Source organism: Exophiala viscosa, assembly GCF_022695815.1.
Source record: "Exophiala viscosa unplaced genomic scaffold EDD37scaffold_16, whole genome shotgun sequence".
Lineage (NCBI taxonomy): Eukaryota > Fungi > Ascomycota > Eurotiomycetes > Chaetothyriales > Herpotrichiellaceae > Exophiala > Exophiala viscosa.
Window position 1 is genome coordinate 300,331 of NW_026944368.1, and position 23,289 is coordinate 323,619.

At 51.5% G+C, this 23,289-nt stretch overlaps 9 protein-coding genes across 9 annotated transcripts; 5 read left to right on the forward strand and 4 right to left on the reverse strand.

The window, feature by feature from the left end:
* Positions 1-140: 140 nt before the first annotated feature.
* On the forward strand, positions 141-1,187 carry EDD37DRAFT_660172 (uncharacterized protein; the record flags this gene model as incomplete). Its single annotated transcript, XM_062819093.1, has 2 exons — positions 141-846; positions 898-1,187. The coding sequence occupies 2 exons, from the start codon at positions 141-143 to the stop codon at positions 1,185-1,187; spliced, it is 996 nt and encodes a 331-aa protein (XP_062665580.1).
* Positions 1,188-1,445: 258 nt separating this feature from the next.
* EDD37DRAFT_570851 (uncharacterized protein) lies at positions 1,446-2,165 on the reverse strand (the record flags this gene model as incomplete). The annotated part of the gene is made up of 1 exon (XM_062814302.1): positions 1,446-2,165. One exon carries the CDS (start codon positions 2,163-2,165, stop codon positions 1,446-1,448), a length of 720 nt encoding a protein of 239 aa, XP_062665581.1.
* A 226-nt stretch (positions 2,166-2,391) lies between these two features.
* On the forward strand, positions 2,392-5,214 carry EDD37DRAFT_204482 (Retinoic acid induced 16-like protein-domain-containing protein). The gene is made up of 3 exons (XM_062810216.1): positions 2,392-2,526; positions 2,604-2,708; positions 2,758-5,214. The coding sequence occupies exons 1-3, from the start codon at positions 2,518-2,520 to the stop codon at positions 5,176-5,178; spliced, it is 2,535 nt and encodes an 844-aa protein (XP_062665582.1). The 5' UTR covers positions 2,392-2,517; the 3' UTR covers positions 5,179-5,214.
* On the reverse strand, positions 4,944-6,719 carry EDD37DRAFT_642931 (adenosine deaminase). Its single transcript, XM_062817395.1, has one exon. It carries the CDS (start codon positions 6,316-6,318, stop codon positions 5,251-5,253), a length of 1,068 nt encoding a protein of 355 aa, XP_062665583.1. The 5' UTR covers positions 6,319-6,719; the 3' UTR covers positions 4,944-5,250.
* An 828-nt stretch (positions 6,720-7,547) lies between these two features.
* On the forward strand, positions 7,548-12,531 carry EDD37DRAFT_204508 (uncharacterized protein). Its single transcript, XM_062810217.1, has 4 exons — positions 7,548-7,973; positions 8,031-8,421; positions 8,472-8,754; positions 8,805-12,531. The coding sequence occupies exons 1-4, from the start codon at positions 7,713-7,715 to the stop codon at positions 12,262-12,264; spliced, it is 4,395 nt and encodes a 1,464-aa protein (XP_062665584.1). The 5' UTR covers positions 7,548-7,712; the 3' UTR covers positions 12,265-12,531.
* Positions 12,532-12,709: 178 nt separating this feature from the next.
* EDD37DRAFT_642935 (raptor N-terminal caspase like domain-containing protein) lies at positions 12,710-17,774 on the forward strand. The gene has a single exon (XM_062817396.1). The coding sequence runs from the start codon at positions 13,067-13,069 to the stop codon at positions 17,378-17,380; it is 4,314 nt and encodes a 1,437-aa protein (XP_062665585.1). The 5' UTR covers positions 12,710-13,066; the 3' UTR covers positions 17,381-17,774.
* Positions 17,775-20,011, reverse strand: EDD37DRAFT_642936 (zinc carboxypeptidase). Its single transcript, XM_062817397.1, has one exon. The coding sequence runs from the start codon at positions 19,695-19,697 to the stop codon at positions 17,976-17,978; it is 1,722 nt and encodes a 573-aa protein (XP_062665586.1). The 5' UTR covers positions 19,698-20,011; the 3' UTR covers positions 17,775-17,975.
* EDD37DRAFT_642938 (Mss4-like protein) lies at positions 20,004-21,494 on the reverse strand. The gene is made up of 4 exons (XM_062817398.1): positions 21,172-21,494; positions 20,964-21,075; positions 20,755-20,913; positions 20,004-20,701 (listed from the first exon to the last, which is right to left on the reverse strand). Exons 1-4 carry the CDS (start codon positions 21,184-21,186, stop codon positions 20,457-20,459), a joined length of 531 nt encoding a protein of 176 aa, XP_062665587.1. The 5' UTR covers positions 21,187-21,494; the 3' UTR covers positions 20,004-20,456.
* A 354-nt stretch (positions 21,495-21,848) lies between these two features.
* EDD37DRAFT_570777 (C4-hydroxylase) lies at positions 21,849-23,168 on the forward strand (the record flags this gene model as incomplete). Its single annotated transcript, XM_062814295.1, has 1 exon — positions 21,849-23,168. One exon carries the CDS (start codon positions 21,849-21,851, stop codon positions 23,166-23,168), a length of 1,320 nt encoding a protein of 439 aa, XP_062665588.1.
* Positions 23,169-23,289: the final 121 nt, after the last annotated feature.

Genomic DNA, 23,289 nt, shown 5'->3' on the forward strand with positions numbered 1-23,289 from the left:
CTCACATTGCCGTCCGCAATAAGGCTGCTATAATCGGTGTTATTGTTGCTCAAAATGTCCTCAGCCAGTACAATCCAAACCTACACAACCATCAGCATTACAGCGCGCATCTCTTTGTTCATGCGCACCGTCACCAAGCAATGAGTGACGAACACAACAAAAATTACCGGCCCAAGTCTCCCGATCTGTCAGGCATCAACCCACCGCCCAGACTCGCTCGAATTCCATCATACCATCCAGACCCAGCCCTTCCTCCAGGCTATCCCGTCTCTGCACGAGGCTCCTACGACGCTTCACCTTTCTTCTCCCCACAAACTACCACACCATCGACCTCCTATTTTGGCGCTCGACCTCAGTCATCTTTCTCGGGCTCTTATTCACCCCAAACTTTTCGGACTCCGAGCACAGCAAATCAGCCTTCTCCAGTAATTCATTCTCAAACCCTGCCACAACCGTACGATAATTCTCAACCCTTGTACTACGATCAGTCGCAAAATCAACCATCAGCCGACCCATCATTCTTTGGCCAGCAGCCTTATCAGCAACACTATCAAGAGCCTTCTTACTATCCTCAAGGCCCCACTCCACAGTACGTCGACATGCCTCGAACTCGTCAAAGAAAGGCCGAGGACTTTGACCAGGACTACAATCCAAATGGTCTGGCAGCCGGCATGCAACTCAAGACCGAGCCCGTCAACACCACTCAACCCGTTATGCCTATAGCCACGGCGGACCCTTCGCATGGTATCGATGTAAGGACCAAATTTCCTGTTGCACGCATAAAACGCATCATGCAAGCGGATGAAGATGTCGGCAAAGTCGCCCAAGCAACACCTACAGCTGTTTGTGAGTGACTCCTCCTCTTTTGTTCCCGGATTTATGCTAACTGTTTCTCAGCTAAAGCGCTCGAGCTGTTTATGATTACGCTTGTGATGAAAGGGGCCTCAGAGGCAAGAGCCAACAGTTCTAAGCGGGTCACAGCCCAACACCTCAAAGCCGCCTTAATGAAGGATGGTCAATTTGATTTCTTGACCGAGATCTGTGAAAGTGTTCCTGATGAAGGGTCCAAGAAAGGTAGGGCCAAGTCTGAGGCCAAGAGTGAAGAGAGTGATGAGGATATTGCACCTAAGAAAAAGGGCAAAGGTGGCAGGAAGAGGAAAGCCGAAAGTGACGACGATACTGAATGAAACGCCAACTTGCTTGTTGACAAAGGCACACTTACTACCATTGTTATGGAACACGTTACGACGAAACGCTGTGCTGGGTGAGATTCCGAGTCTCATCAATCGCAACTGTACAGCAAAACACTTGTCAGATTCTGGCAAATCTTGCTGAAATCCAAACCACGCATCGAGTCATTTACTTGACGCATTACATGATCTCGAGCTTCCTGGTCACCAATCGTACCATGATTCATGCCAACGAAACCCTCACAGACTGTGATGTCATGCTGGCAGTGAGGGTGTGTTATCTCTCCAAGGCCACGGTGCCTGGTGGACAACCGCCACAAGAATCACAACACCGAAGAAGATCGCAAAGAAGAGCGACACCCAACCAACGACCGGCGAATACGCCACGACCACTAAGCACAATAGCATGAAGGCTCCGATTGTCAAGGCGCCCAAGAGACCGCTTACACAGACCGCATACATCTGGACAGTCCATTGCGAGGTTTCGCCTTTCACGCCATCCCAGTCGGCAATCCAGTGTTTCTTGAAAAATGTCAAGAGGGTTGATCCAAGAGATGCGAAAGCCAAAGTCAGCAGAAAGAGCAGCCAACTGATTGCCAGGAAATCCTGAACCTGCTGTTGATTGAATGTTGCTGTTGTGGAGGGAGGGGTCGCAGTACCGTTGGACAGAACGTAGGAGAAGGTTATGCTTGTTCCGAGAGTCGCGACACCAATGATTGTTGTAAACAGTCCGTTGAACCAATTCGATACCGACGATCCCCTGTGTTTGGTCATGGGAAGAATAGCTATGAGGGAGTGACCGTGCTCAGAATCTGTTCTTGTCTTGCCCCGACTGTCTTCATCCCAAGAGTGTGGATTGGCTGCACGTTTGCTATTGCAATCAGATTCACTCCTCTCGCGATCATCTGCGGGTGTCGTGGTCTCTGTATCATCGTTGTCTTGAGTAGTCCTTCGAACCACACCGGCGTAGCTCATTGGCCGCATGTAACGCGCAAGGCTCCGGGGAGCAAGGCTGGTTAGGCAAAGTAATGAACACTCATCCAGATGCCCAAGTTCAAAACCCCAAAAGTGCATAGAACGTAATGTATCAGTGCCACTTAAATATCATGAAAAGTAGGCATCGTGTTTGTGACTCCTCATAAGGCAGCTGGTATGCTCCCATGATGGGAAGCGGCGATGTTCCAGTGACCAGTCTTGGAGTCGCCAGCCCAGGCATTCGCGTTTGACACATGATACCAGGGGTCAGATTCATTAAATCCATCCATGTCGCAACATTTGTACTTTGACGGTATCTTCCCTGTCCCGGCAGCAGGATGAGTCACAAGATATGGACATTGTGAGTCTCCTGAATCCGGCGACCTAAGCCATGCTGTACGAGGTTGAGCGGATCTAAATTGACCTTTTGACTTGCAGCTCACGCGCCTGATCGCAGGCTCCGGCACGTCACCAACCAAACAAAGAACAAATACACCCGCTGAACGCCTCTCTACCTGCAAAAGCATCTGCAATACTCTGACGGTACAGGATCTGAATTCTTGCATCAATCTCGAGCTGACCATGAATGCAGCAGATATGGCGTGGGGGTGCTGTCGAACGCGAAGAGGACGCCGCCCTGAGTTACACCACCAGACTCCTTCAACGACTCGAGAACATTCTTAACGATGAATCCCGAAGAGCAGCACCGCACTCGTGTTTACGCTATGTTGTTTCCAGCCAAACCTATATCATCATCACGAAGCTAGCAGTGTCTTCTCGAAACACCGATATCATCGCCGTCTCGGCTCAGCTCTTCCATATCCTCATCAATGGCGAGGCCGAGGGATTGCTGGACAGCAAATTGTTCACGAGATCCTTGTTGGATCTCGTTTGCTACGCTACAATAGGAGGACAGGTGATTGTTGAAGAGCGCCTGGAGACCGATCTTGTTGAGTTGTTGTTCGAGATTGCTACAAAGATCAGACTGGATCCAGATATACTTCCCGCATGGTTTCATCCGGTTCGAGAGACCGCGCGAGGCCGACAAGGCACAGACGAGACTAGGAGGAGTCAGTTCCCGTTGTTCTTCGTTCTGGTCCAGTACGTACACCATGATGGCTCGGTCGGTGACTTTGCCCGGACGGCATTGCTCTATTTGACGGAGACAGCCTCCAAGTTCAAGCCCTTGGAAACATGGATGATTGAGAGCGACTTGGCACCGCAGATGGCTAGCGGCCTAGGTGCTCTATACAGCAGGTTGGGCAGACAGTCGACGGCATTGACGCGAGACTCGTCAATACTCCCAATCGTCGCTTTGTCAGATTCTGTTCAGAGCTTCGATTCGCTTGCAGAGTCATCCAGATCTGGGCACCAGGATGTGAAGGCTTTCTTCTCCTATTTGGCATTTTGGCAGGACACGCTGAACCACTGCAAATCCCTCGAAGTGAGCGATACTTTGTTGGATCACTTCCAGGTATTATTCGTGCAGCAGCTCCTATATCCGTCACTGCTTGAATCCTCAGATGTCGAAGGTGGTTCGACAGCCGCAGTCATTACCCACCTCTCGCGAATGCTACGTGCTATTGATCACCCTCAACTTGTGGACCGAATACTACGCTACCTGTTGGGCTCACCCAGCGCATCCAAGATCTCAAAGGAAAAGAATCACCGACGACAGCGCATGTCTATCAGCCGAAGCAAATCGATTGACCAGTTGAAAACCCTCGCAGACATGACAGACAGTCCATCTCCCAATCTTTTCAATCTCCCAGATCTTCTGGTTTTGAGCTTGAAATCAAGCCATTCAGAAACTGTCAATGCATGTCTCAAGCTCTTATCAGTTATCGTGGAAAGGCATCATTTTCATGTCGTTACCAATCTTTTCAAAGTTGAGCCGGTCAATACCACACAAAGGCTAACGGGAGTCGATGAACTCAATGGCTATCTCTGCAAGTTGTTCGACTATTCGGAAGCTGTAGCCAAGGACGCTGATTTAGACGGCTCTTACCAAGCTGCATTATCGGATGGACAAGTTTTGCTAGAGCAGCATAGTTGTCTCATCTGTGGTCACACGGACGACCAGCTACTCGATGGACGAGTCGTGACAATTACCCGTGGGTGCAAGTTATTCGAAGCTGTGGCTATGTTGCTGCAGAATTTCTTTGCCAACGATTCGGTCACAAATCTCTACCTTACTGAAGCCTTGGTCTCCTTGACGGCATGTGAGCATATGGATCTACAAGGATGGCTCCTGCCACCCAGGGCTGGTCAAGCCGAGGATAATTCGACGTACAACATCACGTTCGTCATCAGTGAGCTCACCGAACAAGTCCGCGGCTGGAGGTCACAGTTCCCTGGATGGGATGTGCTGGTATCTGGAAGAAGACTCGAACTCTCAGAAGAAGATGCGCCAGCCTTTTCCTTGAAACAGCCCAATAACCTCGCAACGGGATTGATGGGTCAATCACCGTCCAGTGCAGTCTCAATACCACAATCTCGGCCAACGACTCCCAGAGGCAGAAAGGTCACGACCACCGAGTTCGGCTCCATCGATAATGCCATCGCAAAATCGGAAGGAAATCGTGCAAACCTGGCGGAACGCACCGTCGGTCAACCTCCGCTGCGTCAGTCATTGCAGGCCGATGAAGATGCTGGTCCCGTTTTCCCCCAAGCTCCTGATATAAATTCAATCCTCAAAACCCAGGTCAACGTGTCAAATGCGAAGACACCCAAAGAAGCATCGGAATCCTTACCAGTCCATGCCGGACGCAAGCAAGACTCCAGTTTAGAAATGTCAGCTGTTCCCACTGGATTGGCGGACGGTAGAAATTCTGGATCCAGCACTCCATCTAGTCGTAATGACACTGGGTCGCGGGCTTATGCAAGCCTGAGCCATGTCTTGACAAACGCTGTGATCTTGCAGGAATTCATCCTCGAGGTGGCAGCGATAGTACAGCTGCGAGCGACATTCTTCGATGAAGTGGCACTCGAAGCGAAGGCCATGGAGAAATGAATCCGGCCGATTGTATTGATTTTACGTTTCGCCACATGATACCCATTAGTCGTGTTGCAGTCATACAATGTTTTACACGCCATTCACCATTCTTGGTATGGTTCTGTTCTCATACTCATCCAAGAGCGAAAGAAAGTGATTTCTTCGCCAGGACGAGATCCAAGAAATGTTGAACGCGTTCCTTTGGAGCTGAACAAGCTCCTTTCTGGTCACATCGGTGTCGGTCGCCATCTTCTCCATATTCTCATTTGCATATCCTCTAAAGTATGCCGGGTCGTCCGAATTGATGGTGACCTTGACTCCACGACGAAGTAGATCCACAATTTCTTTGCCCTTAAAGTCGTCCGTGACTACCGAATTTGAGATAGGACAGCATGTTAGGCCGATGCCTTTCTCCCGGACAATATCAACCAAAGAATCGTCCTCAACGATATTTGTCCCGTGGTCAATGCGATCAACTTGGATCTCGTGTATGACCTGTCTGATATGGTCAATACTGTTGACCTGGTCTATGTCACAGTGAGCCGTGAGGAGGAAGCCTTCTTTACTCGCTCGCTGGAAGACCGCAGCGAATTTGGAGGGCGGATTGTTTCGCTCATCCGAATCCAGCCCAATACCGATGATGGCGTCTTTGAATGGCAAAGCTTCCATCAGCGTGGCCATGGCGTATTCGGGAGACTGATCTCGCAGGATACACATGATCAGGCTCGCAGATATACCGAGTGTGCGCTGCGCCAACAACAAGGCGACCCGATACCCTCGGATGACGGTCGGAAAGGGAACACCACGCGAGGTGTGTGCTTGCGGGTCGAAAAAGAGTTCAACATGCTTGACGTTCTGTGCATGGGCGCGGGTGAGGTAATCCAGAGCTAGATCGCGAAAATCATGTTCCGTCTGCAGCACCGCCATGTTTGGGTAGTAGACGGCCAGAAAGGTGGTCAGGTCGTGGAATGAGTAGCCTGAAGACTGGTCTAGAGAGGATAGTGATGAGGGGACAGAGATGTTGTTGCGCTCTGCAAGTTGGCGGACTAGTTGTGGCGTAAGGCAGCCTTCCAGATGGACGTGAAGCTCAGCTTTGGGCATCCCGGCGATCCATGGTTTGAGGTCCGGCTCTTCTCTTCGATGCTCGTCAGAAGACATGGTTGTCCTTAGCACAAGGCCAATTCGTGGTGTGCAGCGCGGCTTGGTTTCAAGAGTTCTAATTATATGTGTCGTATACGCTGTAGACCACAATCTAGTCCGTGCTTGTCGAGCTGACGGAAGAGTTTCTCTTGATACTTGACTGTGACAACTACTGGATGATGTTCATACTTGGGTGACGGCCTGTGGTTCGTCAAGTCGAGGTTACGAAGTGTCCAATGGTAGACTTGATAAGGGCTGTGTGAACGATAAGGTGGAATCACGTGCAAACATCTGTGCGGCCGCCAGGATCATGCAGGATCAGGATCACTGCAGGATCTAGTTGCCGGCGCCGGGCATCATCTAGGTTCAGCACAAAGAAGTCAGACCAAAATAGGTAATGGGAAGAGACCGATCAGATGATGGCAGCGGACGGGATCGAATTGCGCATTAGCAGTCAAATCTACATATGGCGGGATCTTGACAGCTGGGCGGAGGTTTACTTGTCAAGGTGGTTAGAAAACCTGAATAATAGGGTCCTTTTCGAGAATCCCCCAAAGTTTAACTCAGGGGAACGAACCTGTCGAGTAGGGGGCAGCCTGATCACCCCGATGCGTCTTCTCATAGGCGGACAATGGCTGGAGAGAGGGTAAGAGGCTTGATCATTGGAGGGCCGTCTTAACCGGAAAGGATGGAAATCAGCTTTGAGCGCTCCCTGCTCGGCTCGTTGGTGGCTAAACCCAAAACAAGTCGCTGAAACAGGCCAACTTCCAGGAACTTGAGTCTCCATATTCTACTGTATTTCCGACCACTGTCCGACTGAGGCTGCGCAGCCATACCTAATACACTACTACACTACTCACTAAGTCACCGTGTAATCTTTACAAAGTGTAGCCAACATTTTCTCCTATCCCAGATATCATCGTCCATCTTTCTGTTGTTGTCAGGTGGTCGGTAATCGCATTGACCGTCCTCAATCGTTGTCCTAACTTCTGACCACGCGAAACCTTCGACGACCCCGACCTCCCAGCGTCACCTGCGCACAGACACTCCTTCTTTCCTCCGGCCTCACCGCGCTCATCCATCCAGTCGCGTCGGGAAATCAGATCGCCTGCGCATCGGCCATCTTTACAACCACCCGAATTTCCAGCTGCGAGAGCTTTCGGCAGTCCCACGATACTGTCTCTCGCTCATTCTCGTGTCCAACTCGAAGACCAAGGCCATTGTGCTTGAACGAAGCTCATGTTCTGCCAACAGCCAGCGCCGCCGAACCGGGTCAGCCTACTGTGAATCTGCTTCGCGTTCGAACAATTTTTCATCTCGCGCCGGTTCAATTTGTCGCATGGATGGTCCTGTCAATATCTCGTAGTACGATTACAAACTCTCCGGCGGCATAGGGAACGACACAAATCACAATGGCGTTCCTGTTCAAATCGAAAAAGAGCGAGAAAGCTTCGTCGAGCCTGCCGCCTGCGAGTCGAAATATCCACACATCCGATGGCACTCCAGTGTCGCAGCAGACACAGGGTGGAAATGCAGACAGAGCCGCCATCGAGAGACCGATGTCTCCTCCAACCAACATTGGTGCAAACGACTCCATCAGCTCCATGGGATCGAATCTGCCTAATGGCGTCCCATATCCTCGGTCGCGCGAGAGATCAGAATCAGAATCTGGGGTATGGACATTCCCTTTCCGCGGAGCGTGTTTTTGTAGCTAACGGCAGTCCTCACAGCCACGACCCGCGACTCAATCTGGTCCAATGACCCAAGTGCCAAACGCCGCTTTGTATCCTTGGTCGCAACGAAAATTGAACTTCCCAACTCCACAGGCCAATCCGTTCCCTCGATATGGCGCAGCAGTCAATGCGATCGCGTCGAAGGACGGCGACATCTACGTGATGGGAGGTCTGATCAATGGCTCCATGGTTCGCGGCGACCTATGGATGCTTGAAACTGGTGGCGGTAGTCTCTCGTGTTTTCCCATTGCGACTGTCTCTGAAGGGCCCGGTCCGCGTGTCGGGCACGCCAGTTTACTTGTGGGCAATGCTTTTATTGTTTTCGGCGGTGATACCAAGATGGACGATTCTGACGTGCTTGATGACACTCTGTACTTGCTTAATACTTGTGAGTTTATGGCCGCAGACTCCTTCCGATCGTGTTGCTGACGTGTTTAGCTTCTCGACAATGGTCAAGGGCATCGCCACCGGGCCCCAGACCTGCCGGACGCTACGGGCATACGCTTAATATTCTAGGCTCCAAAATCTACATTTTCGGTGGCCAGGTTGAGGGATACTTCTTCAACGACCTGGTAGCTTTCGACCTCAATGCGTTGCAGAATCCCACAAATCAATGGGAATTCTTGATTCAAAACACAGAAGATGCTCCCCACCCGAAACCCAAGGTACCACCTCCGAGAACGAATCATACGGTCATCAGCTACAACGACCAGCTTTACCTGTAAGCGAAGTCTGCGGGGTTCTAGGCTGGCGATGCTAATTCCTGCACAGTTTCGGAGGCACGAATGGAACGCACTGGTTCAACGACGTCTGGACGTACAATCCGGCAACTAACTCATGGACCCAGCAAGACTGTATAGGATATATCCCAGCACCGCGAGAAGGCCATTCCGCGGCCTTGGTAAACGACGTGATGTACATTTTTGGCGGCAGAACCGAAGAAGGAACCGACTTGGGTGATCTTGCTGCGTTCCGTATCACTTCGAAGAGGTGGTACACTTTCCAGAATATGGGTCCTTCTCCGTCACCGAGATCTGGTCATAGCATGACCTCATATCGAGACAAGATCATTGTTCTTGGTGGTGAGCCCAGTTCGGCTCCGCGCGATCCAGCTGAACTGAGCATGGTCTATGTTCTCGACACCGCCAAAATTCGATACCCGAACGATGCGCCTGCCTCAGACATGAAGGGCCCTAACAGCCCTACCAGAAGACCGAGTACGGACGTCAAGAGTATTCTGCCACCAAATCGATCCACGTCGAGAGAGGGACAAAGGAGCACCTCCCGCGAGCAGTTCTATGGTGGGCCCGTTCAGCGAGCAGAAGTAGCTCCAAGTCCCTCACAAGCTTCGCGCCTACCCCAACCCCGTGCGTCTATGAATCAGGCACCCGCAGGTCCACCGCCACAAAACCAAGCTTCGGCGCCTCGAGTCAATGGGGTGCAGTCGCCGGCCAATGGTCCAAAGGGTAGGCTTAATGGGCCTCCTCCGATAGACACCAGGGGTCCGCCGACAGGGCCCGATTCCGTTCGAAATATTCCCACAGAGACGATGGTCCAGGCTCCATCCATTAGAGAGGTGCAGAAAGAGAACATCAGACCTAGCCGAGAGGGAAGTCCGAGTACTCATGGTCGACGGACACCTGTTCAGCGGACGGAGAGCAGAGCAAAGGCCATGGAAGCTGGTGAAGCTGCTCCCTTGGTGAGCAGTGGGGTTGCCAGACAACGGTCCCTACGCTCTCAGCGAACCCAAGGCTCCATTGACAGCACGGAAGATGGTGTTCTTGGCCGATCTTCATCTGCTCGCCACCATGGTGAGGCTGCAGCTGAAGCCAGGAGGAGCATTCTCGACGAACCAAAGTCGCCTAAGCTCAACGCTCACCAGGAGGCTCTGGTCAAGGAACTAGAAGCTGTGAAGAAGTCAAACGCCTGGTACGCCTCGGAACTAGCATTGGCTCGGAAGCAAGGTTATCAAGCTGCAGGATCATCAAGTCCAACTTTCGATGATCGTGCCGTCAATCAAGTTCCAGACGATGATCGGCCGTTGATGGAAGCATTCATGATGATGCGAACAGAGATGATTAGGATGCAGGAAGCTATCGAAGCACAATCCTCGTCAATGGCGAAGCGCGTTGCCGAGGTTGAGCACCAACGCGATGCAGCCGTCACCGAAGCTGCATATGCCAGGGCCAAACTCGCAGCTCATGGTGGAAGCCAGCGGAGCACGCCTCAACCCGACTCTGCGCACGAGCCTGATGAGCAGGAACGCTTCACAGACCTCACCCGGCGATTGGCGTTGGCTTTGGGAGCACAATCTGAGCACAAAGCCAGATTGGAAAGTCTTATCAATGACCTCAACTCCGAGAGACAAGCCCGCGAGCTTGCCGAGCAACAGCTGGAAGCTTCACAGGCTCGGTACGAGGAGTCAAGCAAGAGCAGGAATCCTGGAGAGCTTGATGCTCTACGAGCGGAGCTGCATGAAGCTCAGAGTTCGGCACGGGCGGAGGCAGGAAGGAGACTCGAACTCGAAGAGGAACTGCGTAACCTTCGTGTCGAGCATGACGGCCTCAAGAGCACGCATGAAGATACCTCCTTACGTCTCGAGAGTCATCTCGCTTCGATGGCGGCTCTGGAGGCGGCTGTAGCTGCATCAAGCGACAAGACGAGCATGTATGAGCGGCAAATCGAAGATGAACGTCGTCAAAGAGAGACTGCAGAGCGCAAACTTTCACAACTCAGAGCCGAGCATGAAGAAAGAACTACCGAACTCGAAAACACATCGAAACGCCTCCGCGACACCGAAGAGCTCGCCGATACTCATGCCAAAGAAGCGGCAACCCACCGCGAGGCTTTGCTTGCTGGCCTTGCCAAGGTATCTTCTCGGGACGTAAATTCGAGGCAGGAATCGCTTTCTGACCAGAAGATGGAAGCCCTGAGAGCTACAGCGGATCAAGCTTCAGCATTGGCTAGACGGAATCAAGATGCGGCCGACAAGGCAGCGCAGAAGCTACGTACTGCTGAGGAGAGGATCGCAGGACTCGAGGCATACCAGGAGCAGTCTAACAGAGAAGCCCTCCAGATTCGTCGGCAATTGCAGGCGGCGATGCGAGATGCCCAAGCACACCAGGCCGAAGTTCGTGAGTTGCGATCGAATCTTGAGATCAATCAACGAGACGCCAGCGCGCTTGCTGTTCAACACCGTGCACTCAAAGATCTTTTGGGTGCTCGCGGCATCAGTGCTTCTGACATGAGACGATCACCTGTCTTTGATCAGTCGCCAAACTCACGTTTTGGGACGCCAGAACAGACACGTTTGAGAGAGCTTGATCAACAATTGCAGACTAGCATCAAGGCTCATGAGGAGACGAAGAGTCAATTCGAGTCTCGCATGCAGGAAGCCGACAGCACTTACAAGGAGAAACTGGAGCAGCTCGAGAATGATTATCAGTCTGCGGTCCACTACGTAAAGGGCACAGAGAAGATGCTGAAGAAGATGAAAGAGGAACTGACCAAATACAAGACTCAAAATTCTCAATTGACGAGTGAACTCGAATCTGCGCGGAGCGCAAGCGCCGCGTCGGAGAGAGCCGTGGACACTTCGGCATTGGAGACAGAGCGAGCGCAATTGCAATCGTCCATGCAAGAGATGAAGAGCCAAACAAGCCAGCAGATCAGCCAGCTGCAATCGAACATCGACTCCCTCAACTCCAGTCTTGCTTCGATGCAAGGAGAACGTGATCGACAAAAGGCAAGCTTCGATCAGCTCGCGCAATCTACCCAACGATATGGTAAAGAGCTGGAACAACTCAAAGCTGAGAATTCGATGCTTGAGAAACAGGCCCACGAGGCAGAGAACCGAGTCACCATGTTGCTTGACCAACTTGGTCAATCGGTAGGCAACTATCGACGACAGTCACAATTGCAGCCGCTGCCTAATGGGATCGGTCACAGCCGCGAGGAGAGTAATTCGACATTGACGGATGTCTCGGTTCACGATGACTTGTCACGGGATGAAAGAGGCTCCGTGGCCTTGGACAACCTCGCGTCAGAGCTCGAGACTTTGAGATCGCAGTGGGAAAATACCAGCCGAAACAACTACCGGAGCAGCGCACAGTTTGAATCCGAAAGAACTCCCACCACAGAGGTGCATACTGAGCTCAGCGATAACCTGGCCAGCTGGAGGAGAAGGCTGGATGAAGAGGAAAAGAGCGCCAGAGGGACGGCTGTTGCTTGATCCTGTGCTGTCGATACTCGAGCCTTGAGCCTTTGTCATGTTTTTGTGCAAATAAATTAGTTCTTATGTTGGCATTTTTGGGAGTCGGTTCTGAAGAAGAAACCATGCTTGAAGTGAAGGAATGACAGTGACGAAAATACGGGGTTTTATTAGTTTGAGAAGCTGTTCTACTGGATAGCAGCTCAATGTAAGGTAGTTTACTATAACATTACTGTTGAGGCTCTCCTGATCCTGGTGGGAAGGGCAATGTTAAGCAAACCCATGAAGATGGTGGATGGCCGAGTCTTTGATGCGCAAGGCTGTGTTGTTTAGATGGTGATTTGCTCAACGGCCCACGTGAAAAAATGTCAGGCTGGGGATAAATGCTTCTCAATAGGCGAGGCTGGCACATCTCCGGGCTTTGGCTGGGCTGGCCTGCTGACCTTGATCCCCGCATTCACCCAAAATTTATTCTCAGGCGGTGGCAGAAGGACGCTGTGACGGAAGACCGCAGGCTGCACATCGACATGGCCAACGCAACATCAGTCCATTTTGCAATCTTTTGCAGTATGTGAGCAACATTACTCTTCAATAGTATCGCTTCCTCACGCGTGCATCCTGTGGAGGCAGTCTGTGAGCACAGAATTGAATGCACAGAGTCACATCGTCGCCGTCGTCACTACGGCGCATGCCCTACAAAACAACACCTGCGGGTTATGTCTGAACCCAACAATCAGCTTCCGTCTTTACACCTTACCCTCGAGGTCCCATTGTTGTCTGAGATGCGTGTTTGATCGGCCGGCGTACGCCCGGATCTCCCAAGATGGCTGCGCACAACGGCCAGACACATGTTGGCTTGGGACTAGACATGACATATCGCAGGCCAACAACGCAAGAGCATAATCGACCTGTCAGGGGAGACATGGCTGAGGATGAGACTCGATCTATGACAGACGCCACCTACCAACTATCGTCGCAGCTAAATGGAGGCGGACTGGGTCACCTCAATGGACACACGACACCCAGACTAATACCCGAGTCTGCAGACTACCTCAGTGCAAAACCTTTACATCGTACTAGAAGTGACCTTGGTCCGCGGCGGAAAGAGGGAGTAACTCCCGAGGCCTCAGACGACAAGCTCGCACACATCCGACATGGCTGGGACGATGAGTACACATCAAACGAGTACCTGTCACTGTTACACTCAACCTTCTACATGTATTACACAGAAAAGCGCCATGAAAGCAATGGCTCGCAGTCAGAGGAGTCCAAGAAGTTTCCCAGCGTGGATTGGCGCATGAAAGATAGGATGAAGACCGTTTCTGCCGCACTAGCAATCTGCCTGAACATTGGCGTGGATCCTCCGGATGTGATCAAGACCAATCCAACGGCGAAGCTCGAGGCCTGGGTCGATCCGACTGGCAGCAGCAGCGGTTCGACAAAAACGATGGAGCAGATCGGCAAACGGCTACAAGAGCAGTATGAGTCGCTGAGTTTGCGAACTAGGTATAAGCAGTACTTGGACCCATCCATTGACGAAACGAAAAGATTCTGTATCTCGTTGCGGCGTAACGCGAAGGACGAGCGAGTCTTGTTTCATTACAACGGCCATGGTGTGCCTCTTCCGACCGCCTCGGGTGAGATCTGGGTCTTTAACAAGAACTACACGCAATACATCCCGGTTGGGATTTATGATCTTCAGTCCTGGCTAGGCGGCCCGAGTTTGTTTGTCTACGATGTCTCGCACGCCGGCAACATTGTGGCCAATTTCGACACCTTCCTCGCTAAGCATGAGAAGGAGAATGAAGAGCTTAAGAAGCGGGATCCGAGCGCGCAAATACAAAATTACGGTGACTGCATACAGCTGGCTGCCTGTGATAAGACTGAGATGCTACCGACAAATCCGGATCTTCCTGCAGACTTATTCACATGCTGTCTCACAACTCCTATAGACATTGCTCTGAGGTGGTTTGTGTTGCAGAATCCCCTTCCCAACGGATCACTACTGGAGGAAGGGAAGATTCCGGTGCCGGGTCGTCTTCAAGACAGAAGAAGTCCCCTAGGCGAATTGAATTGGATCTTCACAGCCATCACCGATACTATCGCGTGGAACATTCTGCCTAGGACACTGTTCAAGAAGCTTTTCCGCCAGGATCTCATGGTGGCTGCGCTGTTCCGCAACTTCTTACTCAGTGAACGGATCATGCGAGCGAATCATTGCCATCCTATATCATCACCAACCCTGCCTGAAACGCACCGTCATCCACTGTGGCAGAGCTGGGACCTTGCCATGGAAATGGTCCTGGCACAGTTACCTATGTTGCGTGAAGCAGAGGAAGGAAAGCGTGTGTACGAGTATCAGCATTCGACCTTCTTCTCCGAGCAACTCACAGCCTTTGAGGTCTACCTCAGCTCTGGTCCGACCAAAGATCGTGCTCCAGATCAATTACCGATTGTACTACAAGTGCTTCTTAGTCAGGTGCACCGCCTACGCGCTTTGATATTGTTGAGCAAGTTCCTAGACTTGGGACCTTGGGCGGTTCATCTGGCTTTGAGTATCGGTATCTTTCCTTATGTTGTCAAGCTCCTGCAAGCGGCGTCACTCGAACTCAAACCTGTTATGGTCTTCATTTGGGCTCGAATTATGGCTGTCGACCACACTGTTCAGACTGATCTGTTGAAGGACAACGGTATTCATTATTTCATCTCCATCATGAACCCTCGCTCCGACATTCCTGTTGGCAACGCAAGCGAACATCGAGCCATGTGTGCATTCATCGTGGCCACCTTTTGCAGGAAGTATGCTCCTGGTCAGACCGTCTGTCTGCTACCTGAACTCTTCAACGCCTGTCTGCTTAACATGGCAGAGCCAGAGAATCCATTGCTACGACAGTGGTCATGTCTGTGTCTGAGTATGCTGTGGTGTGATTATGCTGATGCAAAATGGATGGGTATTCGCTGTATGGCTCATGCAAGGCTGTGCGAACTATCTCTTGATCCAGTCCCAGAAGTCCGGGCTTCCATGCTCCATGCCCTGACCAATTTTCTGGGGATCCCGGATCTGACGGACCAATTATCACAGATCGAGGAGGGTATTGCCTCGTCTGTACTGTTTATGACCTCTGACGGAAGCACTTTGGTGCGAAAAGAGTTGGTTGTTTTCCTCTCTGCGTTTGTTCATCGCTACCAGAACAAATTCATTGTGGTGGCGTATGAGCAACTTGTGCAGGAAAGAGACAGACATCCGTACAAGGATGGTGAGACGAATGCATACGATCCCCATAATCCACTCTCCTCGATATCAGCAAACACGATATATGGATGTATCTGGCTGCAGATTATGATATTGTCAGTCGACCCTCACCCAGAAATCTCGCGAAATGCTTCCATCGTCGTGGATGCTGTACACGAGCTTTTGATCAATTCGCCAATGGGTCAGATGGCATTGGATGTGATCGATGACCTTGTCCGATTCTCGAAGCGGGAGGAACCCCAACTCAAGAAAATCCCATCTTTCAGCGCGTTGAGACAGACGGACCACCGACCAGGCACTCCACCACCACAAATGCGGAAGAATCAGAGCTATCTATCGCTCAGCCTGAAGCGCGCCGGCACGTCTCTGCGAAATCTTGCGTTCGGCGCTACAGAAAGTGCCAACGGCTCTGCAGAAACCAGCCCTCAAGCATCCCCCAGCAAACCAAAAGAGCCCATCCATCCGGTCAATACCCCAAGAGGCCGCCTTCCGCCAGAATGGAGTCGACCACCAGAGACATCCGATGCTCATGGTTCTGGTGGTTCCTATCAATCAGCAACCTTACCCACTTCGGCTGGGTTTGCTCCTCTCGACCCCAAGCTCAAACAGTGGATACCCCTGCAAAGTTCGCTGCTAGAATGGTCGACAGAATATTTCCGCGAACCACAAATGCGACCTAATGACCCTGACGAACCAGGCTCAGCAGACTACAATTCTCGATTGTGGCGACGAAACCGCAACGAGAAAATCATCGCAGACAACCAGCCACTTAAGGGTGTGGCAGGTAGTTCGCGATGGACTCGTCTGGAGGGATTCCTCAACAACCACAACCAGCCCATGAGGTTAGTCTTCCATCAGTTCGATGACCATCTGGCCGTGACCGACGACAAGGACACGGTGACGATCTGGGATTTCCAGAAGAATGAGCAATTGAGCCGCTTCAGCAACGGGAACCCAGCCGGAAGCAGGATCAATGACGCCAAATTCATGAACGAAGACGACCAACCGCTGCTTATGGTGGGGAGTTCTGACGGCATGTTGAAAGTCTACCGCAATTATGGGAGTTCAAATGAAGTCAAGATCATCACGGCGTTTAGAGCGTTGACGGAAATGGTCCCTAGCAACAAGAATGCCGGGCTGGTGTTCGACTGGCAGCAGGGTCAAGGCAAGGCTCTAGTCGCGGGTGACGTGAAAGTGATTAAAGTGTGGAATGCCGCGACGGAGCTTTGCGTCGGCGATATACCGGCCCGAAGCTCGAGTTGCGTGACGAGTCTGACGAGCGACCAGGTCGCTGGGCAGATTTTCATCGCGGGTTTCGGGGATGGTGTGGTCAGGGTGTTTGACCAACGTCTCAACCCCAGGACTGCTATGGTCAAGATCTGGCGCGAGCATAGGCAGTGGATCACGAATATTCATATGCAGCGCGGTGGGGTGCGGGAGTTGATTTCGGGCTCGAGGAATGGCGAAGTCAAGCTCTGGGATTTGAGAAATGATAAGGCTGTTTTGACGCTGAGTGCGACGACACCCAGTCAAGGCCATGCCGCTGGAGCCGGTGCTGGTGCGGACGGCGGTCACGGTGGTGGTGCTGGTGGTACTGGTAGTGGTTTGCCGGGTGGTCCGTTACTGCGCAGTCTCAGCGTCCACGAACATGCGCCTGTTTTTGCTGTGGGCACGGAGAAACATGAGGTTCGCAGCTACAATACTAATGGCGATGCGCTGGGCTTGTTTGAGCCGTTGCCCAGTCGTCTTGCGCAGGTTGTGGGGGGCAGTCTTGCGGGACGCGGTGCGCATAGTCCGATTGTGGCGACGGCGTATCATCCTCATCGGATGCTTTTGGCTTGTGCCGCGCTGGGCGATGGACATGTTAGCTTGATGAGTTATTGATCTTGCTGAGTGCAGTAAAGCAGTACTATGATTGATGGTGGGCCGGCTTGCGGTGATAGGAGGGATGATGAGGATGAGAAGGATGTGGATTGCGGACGGTGGCCAAGACAAAGGAAGGGTGTGACGGTACACTCACTCTTACTCTTGCTGACTGGGACTAAGTATGTTGTATGTGATGTACTACGCGTCCAATACAGCTGGGGATGTGAGAGTTGGTGCTGGGACAAGCGTCCCGTTGAATCAGCGGAAGGCCTTATCTCAATCATGAGGACGGAGTCAAGGTTGAATTGTGCTGGGGCTGGCAGGATCTGGTCCTGCGCCTGGGCCTGGAACGGCAGACATATGACAGCAGAGCAGCGGCAAGGCATAGCATTGCATAACATTAATGAACAACATCGAGTTGAAATGAGTTTTTATGGGTAATTCAGGGTATCCAGCTATTCGTACGGCAAATACATGCCCAGCGCATTACTACATGAGTATGTATGCCCATCCTCACCCAATATACATCATTCAGGAAGATTTCATTATTCAGTGCTGTCGTAGAGTATATCATGGAGGAAGTCAATATCGCCGCCAACAATACCGGCTTGTTCTAACGCCGCCTCCTCCGTCGCAAGTCGTAATCAGGTTCATAAAAGTCGGCGTCCTCCTCATCCTGGTCGACCTGAACACTGGCATCGTTTTCGACGGTAGTCTCTTCACCCCAGACAGACTCGGACTGATGAATGCCCTCAATCCCATGGTTGCCCAGGAGCCATCGGCCTAGACCCATGACTGCCTCGTACGCCTCTTCACCAGTAGGTACAATGTTTGATTTGGGTAGCAGGAAACCGTACGTTCCTGTATCGCGGAGTTTGACCTGGAAAGCAAGTTTGACGTCCAGATCGTGGTAGAAGAAGTCCAATGCCGAACCACCTTGGGATTCAAGCTGTACTCGCGTCTTTTTGACCTTGTCTCGGAAGGTGATGCTTCCTGAACAGGCGCTCTCGACGCCGTAGTAGCGGCCGTTGGTTAGCCTGAATGACTTGGCAATGCCCATCGCTACCTCCTCGAGGTCTTCCAAGTTCGGTGGATTGACGTCGCAGGTGTAACTGAAGGGATAGAGAATTTCCTGCGAATAGGAATGAAAGTCCAGATACGACACGAATTCGACGTCGTTATCTCTCGTCTCATTTCGGGCCCAATCCGTCAGGATTTGGGCTTCGGTTGCAGCCAGCGGTCTTGGTCCAGGATAGTCGTCGCTACATGCGTTGGTCGAATCGCCATGACCATCCCATCCAAAGCCGAATGACCGGTCCAGATCGATACCGGGGCAGAACGGAAGCGAGGTTGATTGTCGGTTCTTGCGCCATAATCTATCCGTGGTCCATGTATATTCATAGCCATCGGGGTTTAGAACAGGGACGAAGACAACATCAAAGTGGTTCAACAATTTTGTCACCGTAGAGTATTGAGGATGCCCGTAGCGCGTCACCAAGTTGTATGCCACGAAAGCAGTTGTTGAGATTGCTATCCATTCTCGCGCATGACTGCCACCAACCACTAGGAGGGTGCGTCTCTTGGTATGGGGGTCACCGTTATTGTCTGATCGTCTGCCTAATTTCAAGGCCGGAATGTCTCGACCTTCAGCGGATTGACCTATGCTGATCAAAGTCGCATGTGCTGGAAATAGCGAAGCAATCAGCCGTAGCCATGGATAAAGGACGGAAAGAGGCTGGTAGTCTTGAAAGAAGAGGTCCTGAGGCGGGCCTGCACATGTGCTTCGAGAGTATGGTGTTGTGAGCCTGGATTCGATCGAGTGGTCTTCACTGTAAGGCCTGTCTGGATATGTGTCGTAGATGGCCCGGGCCAAGTCGTGCATCAAAGGTCTGTAGGAAACGTGTACAGTGGAAGGCAGCAGATCGAGGAATGGTGGTATAATGTCTTTTGCTATTCTTATGTCCACCCAGTCGTCTGTGGCCTCCCAAATGTCCAAGTATAAGTCTTGGGCTGCCTTTGACAAGGCCTTTGCTTCGTCTTCGGTCCGCACATCAAATCGAAGGACGACCTCGTTTCCATAACGGGCTTTGAAATTTTCAGGCAGCCGAATTGGATTTGAAGGAGTGAAGGATTGTTGTACAGGTTTACTCGGTAAAGACCATATTTTCTCAACTATACTGTCTCGGAATCTCCGGAAAGGGCCATCTTGCCTTTCTTTGTAAGAGTAGGATGGCTTTGCGCGCCGTAGCGAGTTGTGCGACTCGAGGGTTGGACTGGTGAAGGCGGAGGAAAAGAGGGTTGAGAAGATCAGTAAGTTATAAATGAAGGGCGCCATCGGCAGAAATGAGGCATATGTTATTGTGACATGGAGTAAAGGCAGACAAACTTGAAAAAGACGCTCGTCGAGGCGAACAGAGTTCGGGGAGAGGACAGGAAGAAGTAAAGCAGTAAGAGGGCACACGAGCAGAATGGCAGTAACGGTCCAGAGAATTGGAGGGCGCAGGATTGATCGTCAGAGTGTGGAGAAACGAGGCAGCGAGGCCTTGCAGGGATTCGGTCAGGGTCTGCAGATGCAACAGAGGAGAAGGGGAACTGCCACGCAAGGAACAGTAGTACAAGCATTGCCGCCGAACAACATCCGGATATGTCGAGTTGACGGAGGGTTTCCTACTTCAAACTCTACGGAGAACAACGCATCGTGACAGGCTTGACCAACTCTTGTCAAAATGCTTCTTGTCAACCCTTGTTCATCAATTGCTCCCGCGGAGACTATCATTGAATTGCTGCTGCGAGCGCACTTCGGGCTTTATCACAAGTCTAACACCACACAGCGGAAATTTTCCTGAATCGGTACTCGTAACGGCTTTTTGAAGAATGCACATGTTTTTCTCTCTCTGCTACCTGGAGGACCAACTCATGATTTGTGACAGTAGATTCGACTTCTGTCTTGTCCAGTCACCACCATCCTCTACTCTTTCCGACCAGAAAGAGTTCTAGCTTCTTTTGATATGCTTCGCGTTCAAATGCATGCTTGAGTCCATCGTCAAAGTCGTGTCGGGTGATCTTCCCGGTCTCGAATCGCTACCATGGTGCTTTACACCTTGTATTCTTCCAAACCCCACTTCCAGACGGTCGCATAAGGTGTCATACCATCCTCACGGAAATCAACCAGCACGTACATGCTGCCCTCTGCCATGGATTCGCCCTGGTAGATATCGTAGTTGTCCCAGTTTCCAAGGATCTTCTTGGCGGCGGCGGGTGCTTCAGACTGGAACTTTTTGATGTCTTCTTCGGACTTGCCCAACTCCTTGAGCTTCTCGGTAAGTCCTTTCATGTACTCTGCATCAAGTGTCAGTCCGGAGCGTTTTAGACCGGCAATATGTTCGACTGACTTTTGAGTTCACTCTGATATGCCTTCTTGCTCATTCCACCCTCGATTTTCTGTAGGCGGAACTGATCTGCAAGATCGAGAATTGGCTGGTTGTCGCCGTCATCACCACCACCCTCGCCATCATCTTCGCCTTCAGCGGATGGGTTGGCACCCTCGAGAACTATTGCGCGTCTCAGCATATGTGTCAACATCCCCACTAGAGAGACAAACCGAAGTTCTCAGCTCCCTTCTTGATCATTCGGCCGTCGATTTCCCACAAGCCATTGCCTGCATCGATAATCTTGGAGGTATCCGAGATGATCTCGTCACCGGAGATGAGGTCCTGCATTCAGCGGTCAGTACGAGGAGTTTTCCTTGAGGCGGGGGCAGTGTTGTGGTGGCAGAAGTATCTGTGCAGCTCTACGGTAGGGTGACATACTCTGTAGATAATCATTTTGAAAGGGTTGCCGGAAGAAAGCTGCGACGAAGTAGGGGAAGAAAGAGGTGTAGGAGTTCTGAAAAGGTCGACGTGAAGAAGGGAAGCGCAGACACTTTTGTTGTAGAGGGGCTATTTTCTTTTCACATCTGGAAATTCTGGCTCTAGAACATGTCTGGGTCAGGGAAGGAAACTCAGCCGACACCTGGCGACAGCCCTCTCCACGTGACTTGCACGTGATGAAGCCCGGTCATCAGTGGCGAGGCATTTTTCAGGCGCGAAATGAGATGCGATCGTCGGACCCTGTTAGTAACAATCTAATCTCTCGTTTAATGTTTATGAGGGAGAGGGAGGCGAATATTGCGCTTCTTCATCATCATCCCGCAAAATCACCATACAACTCTCCTTGAAATCGTCACTCCACCCTTCCTTTTTGCGCTCTATTCCTCATTCCAACTGATTCTTATACTTCATACTCTCCTTTCCTCTTGTCACGTCAGTCTTGCTTCTTGTTGCCTACCGCAAATACCTCGTGCGCTTCGGTCGAAACAGCGCCGTCATCCCTGTCACTCCTTCACACCTCGAGCCGGGCTTTCCGCACTGCGTCTTACTGCACTACTACGCTGAGAACCTCGAGAACATCCATCTCCGAATCTCGACAACACCGTATTGTGGCCAGCATGGTGAACTCTACGTTGGGCGAACTGCCTCCTCTGCCATCCTACACCCTCACAGCCCGTCCCTCTATGATCTCAGGCGTGCCAGATGTGGTCCTACAGCTAGTTGCCCCTGTTATCGCGTACTGGGTGGTCTCTTTATTCTTCCATATACTCGACACATATGATTTGTGCTCTCAGTACAGGTTACACACACCAGCCGAAGTATTGAAGCGCAATCACGTCACGAGATATGAAGTTTTAAGAGATGTAATCCTGCAACAGATCATCCAGACGACGTTTGGGCTGGCCTTGGCTTACTTCGATCCTGTGGAAACTGTTGGAAGAGAAGATTACGATCTTGCCCACTGGGCTCAGCGTTTGCGGGTGGCGCAACGATATATTCCAAGTTTGCTTTCCGTGGTCGGCCTAGACGCGGTGACTCTAGGCAAGCAGTGGCACAGCACACACCCTCAACTTGCAGGTGCTGTCTCCGGCGGCATTTATGCATTTCAGTCGTTGGCACCATGGGAGGCCTCTGTCGCGAAATTCATCTACTGGATTGGAGTACCGTTGGTCCAGTTCATGGTAGCTATCTTCATCGTGGATACCTGGCAGTACTTTCTCCACCGTGCCATGCACATGAACAAATTCCTGTACACTACCCTCCATTCTCGACATCACCGACTATACGTTCCTTACGCATTCGGCGCTCTTTACAATCATCCAATGGAGGGTTTCCTGCTTGATACTCTTGGTACAGGCTTGGCCTATCTCGTGACGGGCATGACGGTTCGACAGGGAATGTGGTTCTTCACGTGTTCGACTATCAAGACTGTGGATGATCACTGCGGATATGCATTCCCTTGGGACCCTCTTCAGCATGTCACGTCTAACAACGCTACCTACCATGATGTTCACCACCAAAGCTGGGGTATCAAGACGAACTTCTCCCAGCCCTTCTTCACATTCTGGGACCGAATTCTCAATACGGCTTGGAAAGGCGGCGATGTTTCAGCTCGCTATGAACGCGACAGGATTTCGGCGCAAAGAAAAGTAGACGCAGATGCGGCCAAGACCTCCGTGGTCAATTCTCCTGAAATCAACCTCGAACAAGCGAAACAACAAGCCCAATCAAGTCAGAGGCAGGTCCTTGACGACAAGGAGTATGGTGGAGCGAGGATTCTTGTCGAAGAAGAAAAGGAAGAACAAGAGGCCAAGCAGTCTTTGCGACGAAGCACGAGACGGAAGAGTGGCTTTGATGCCAAATCTATCTCAGACCGAGTTGCCGGAAGTCTGCACAGCAGAAGCACTGCCATCCTTCACGCTGATGGAATGCACTGATGCGAATATGTATTGTCATAAGTTGCTTGACTTCAGCATGGCCAGACTTGTTACGATCGCTTGTCATATCCATTCTGAGTTCGGAGACCGCCCACAGCACAATGAAGTTCAGGCCAGGCGC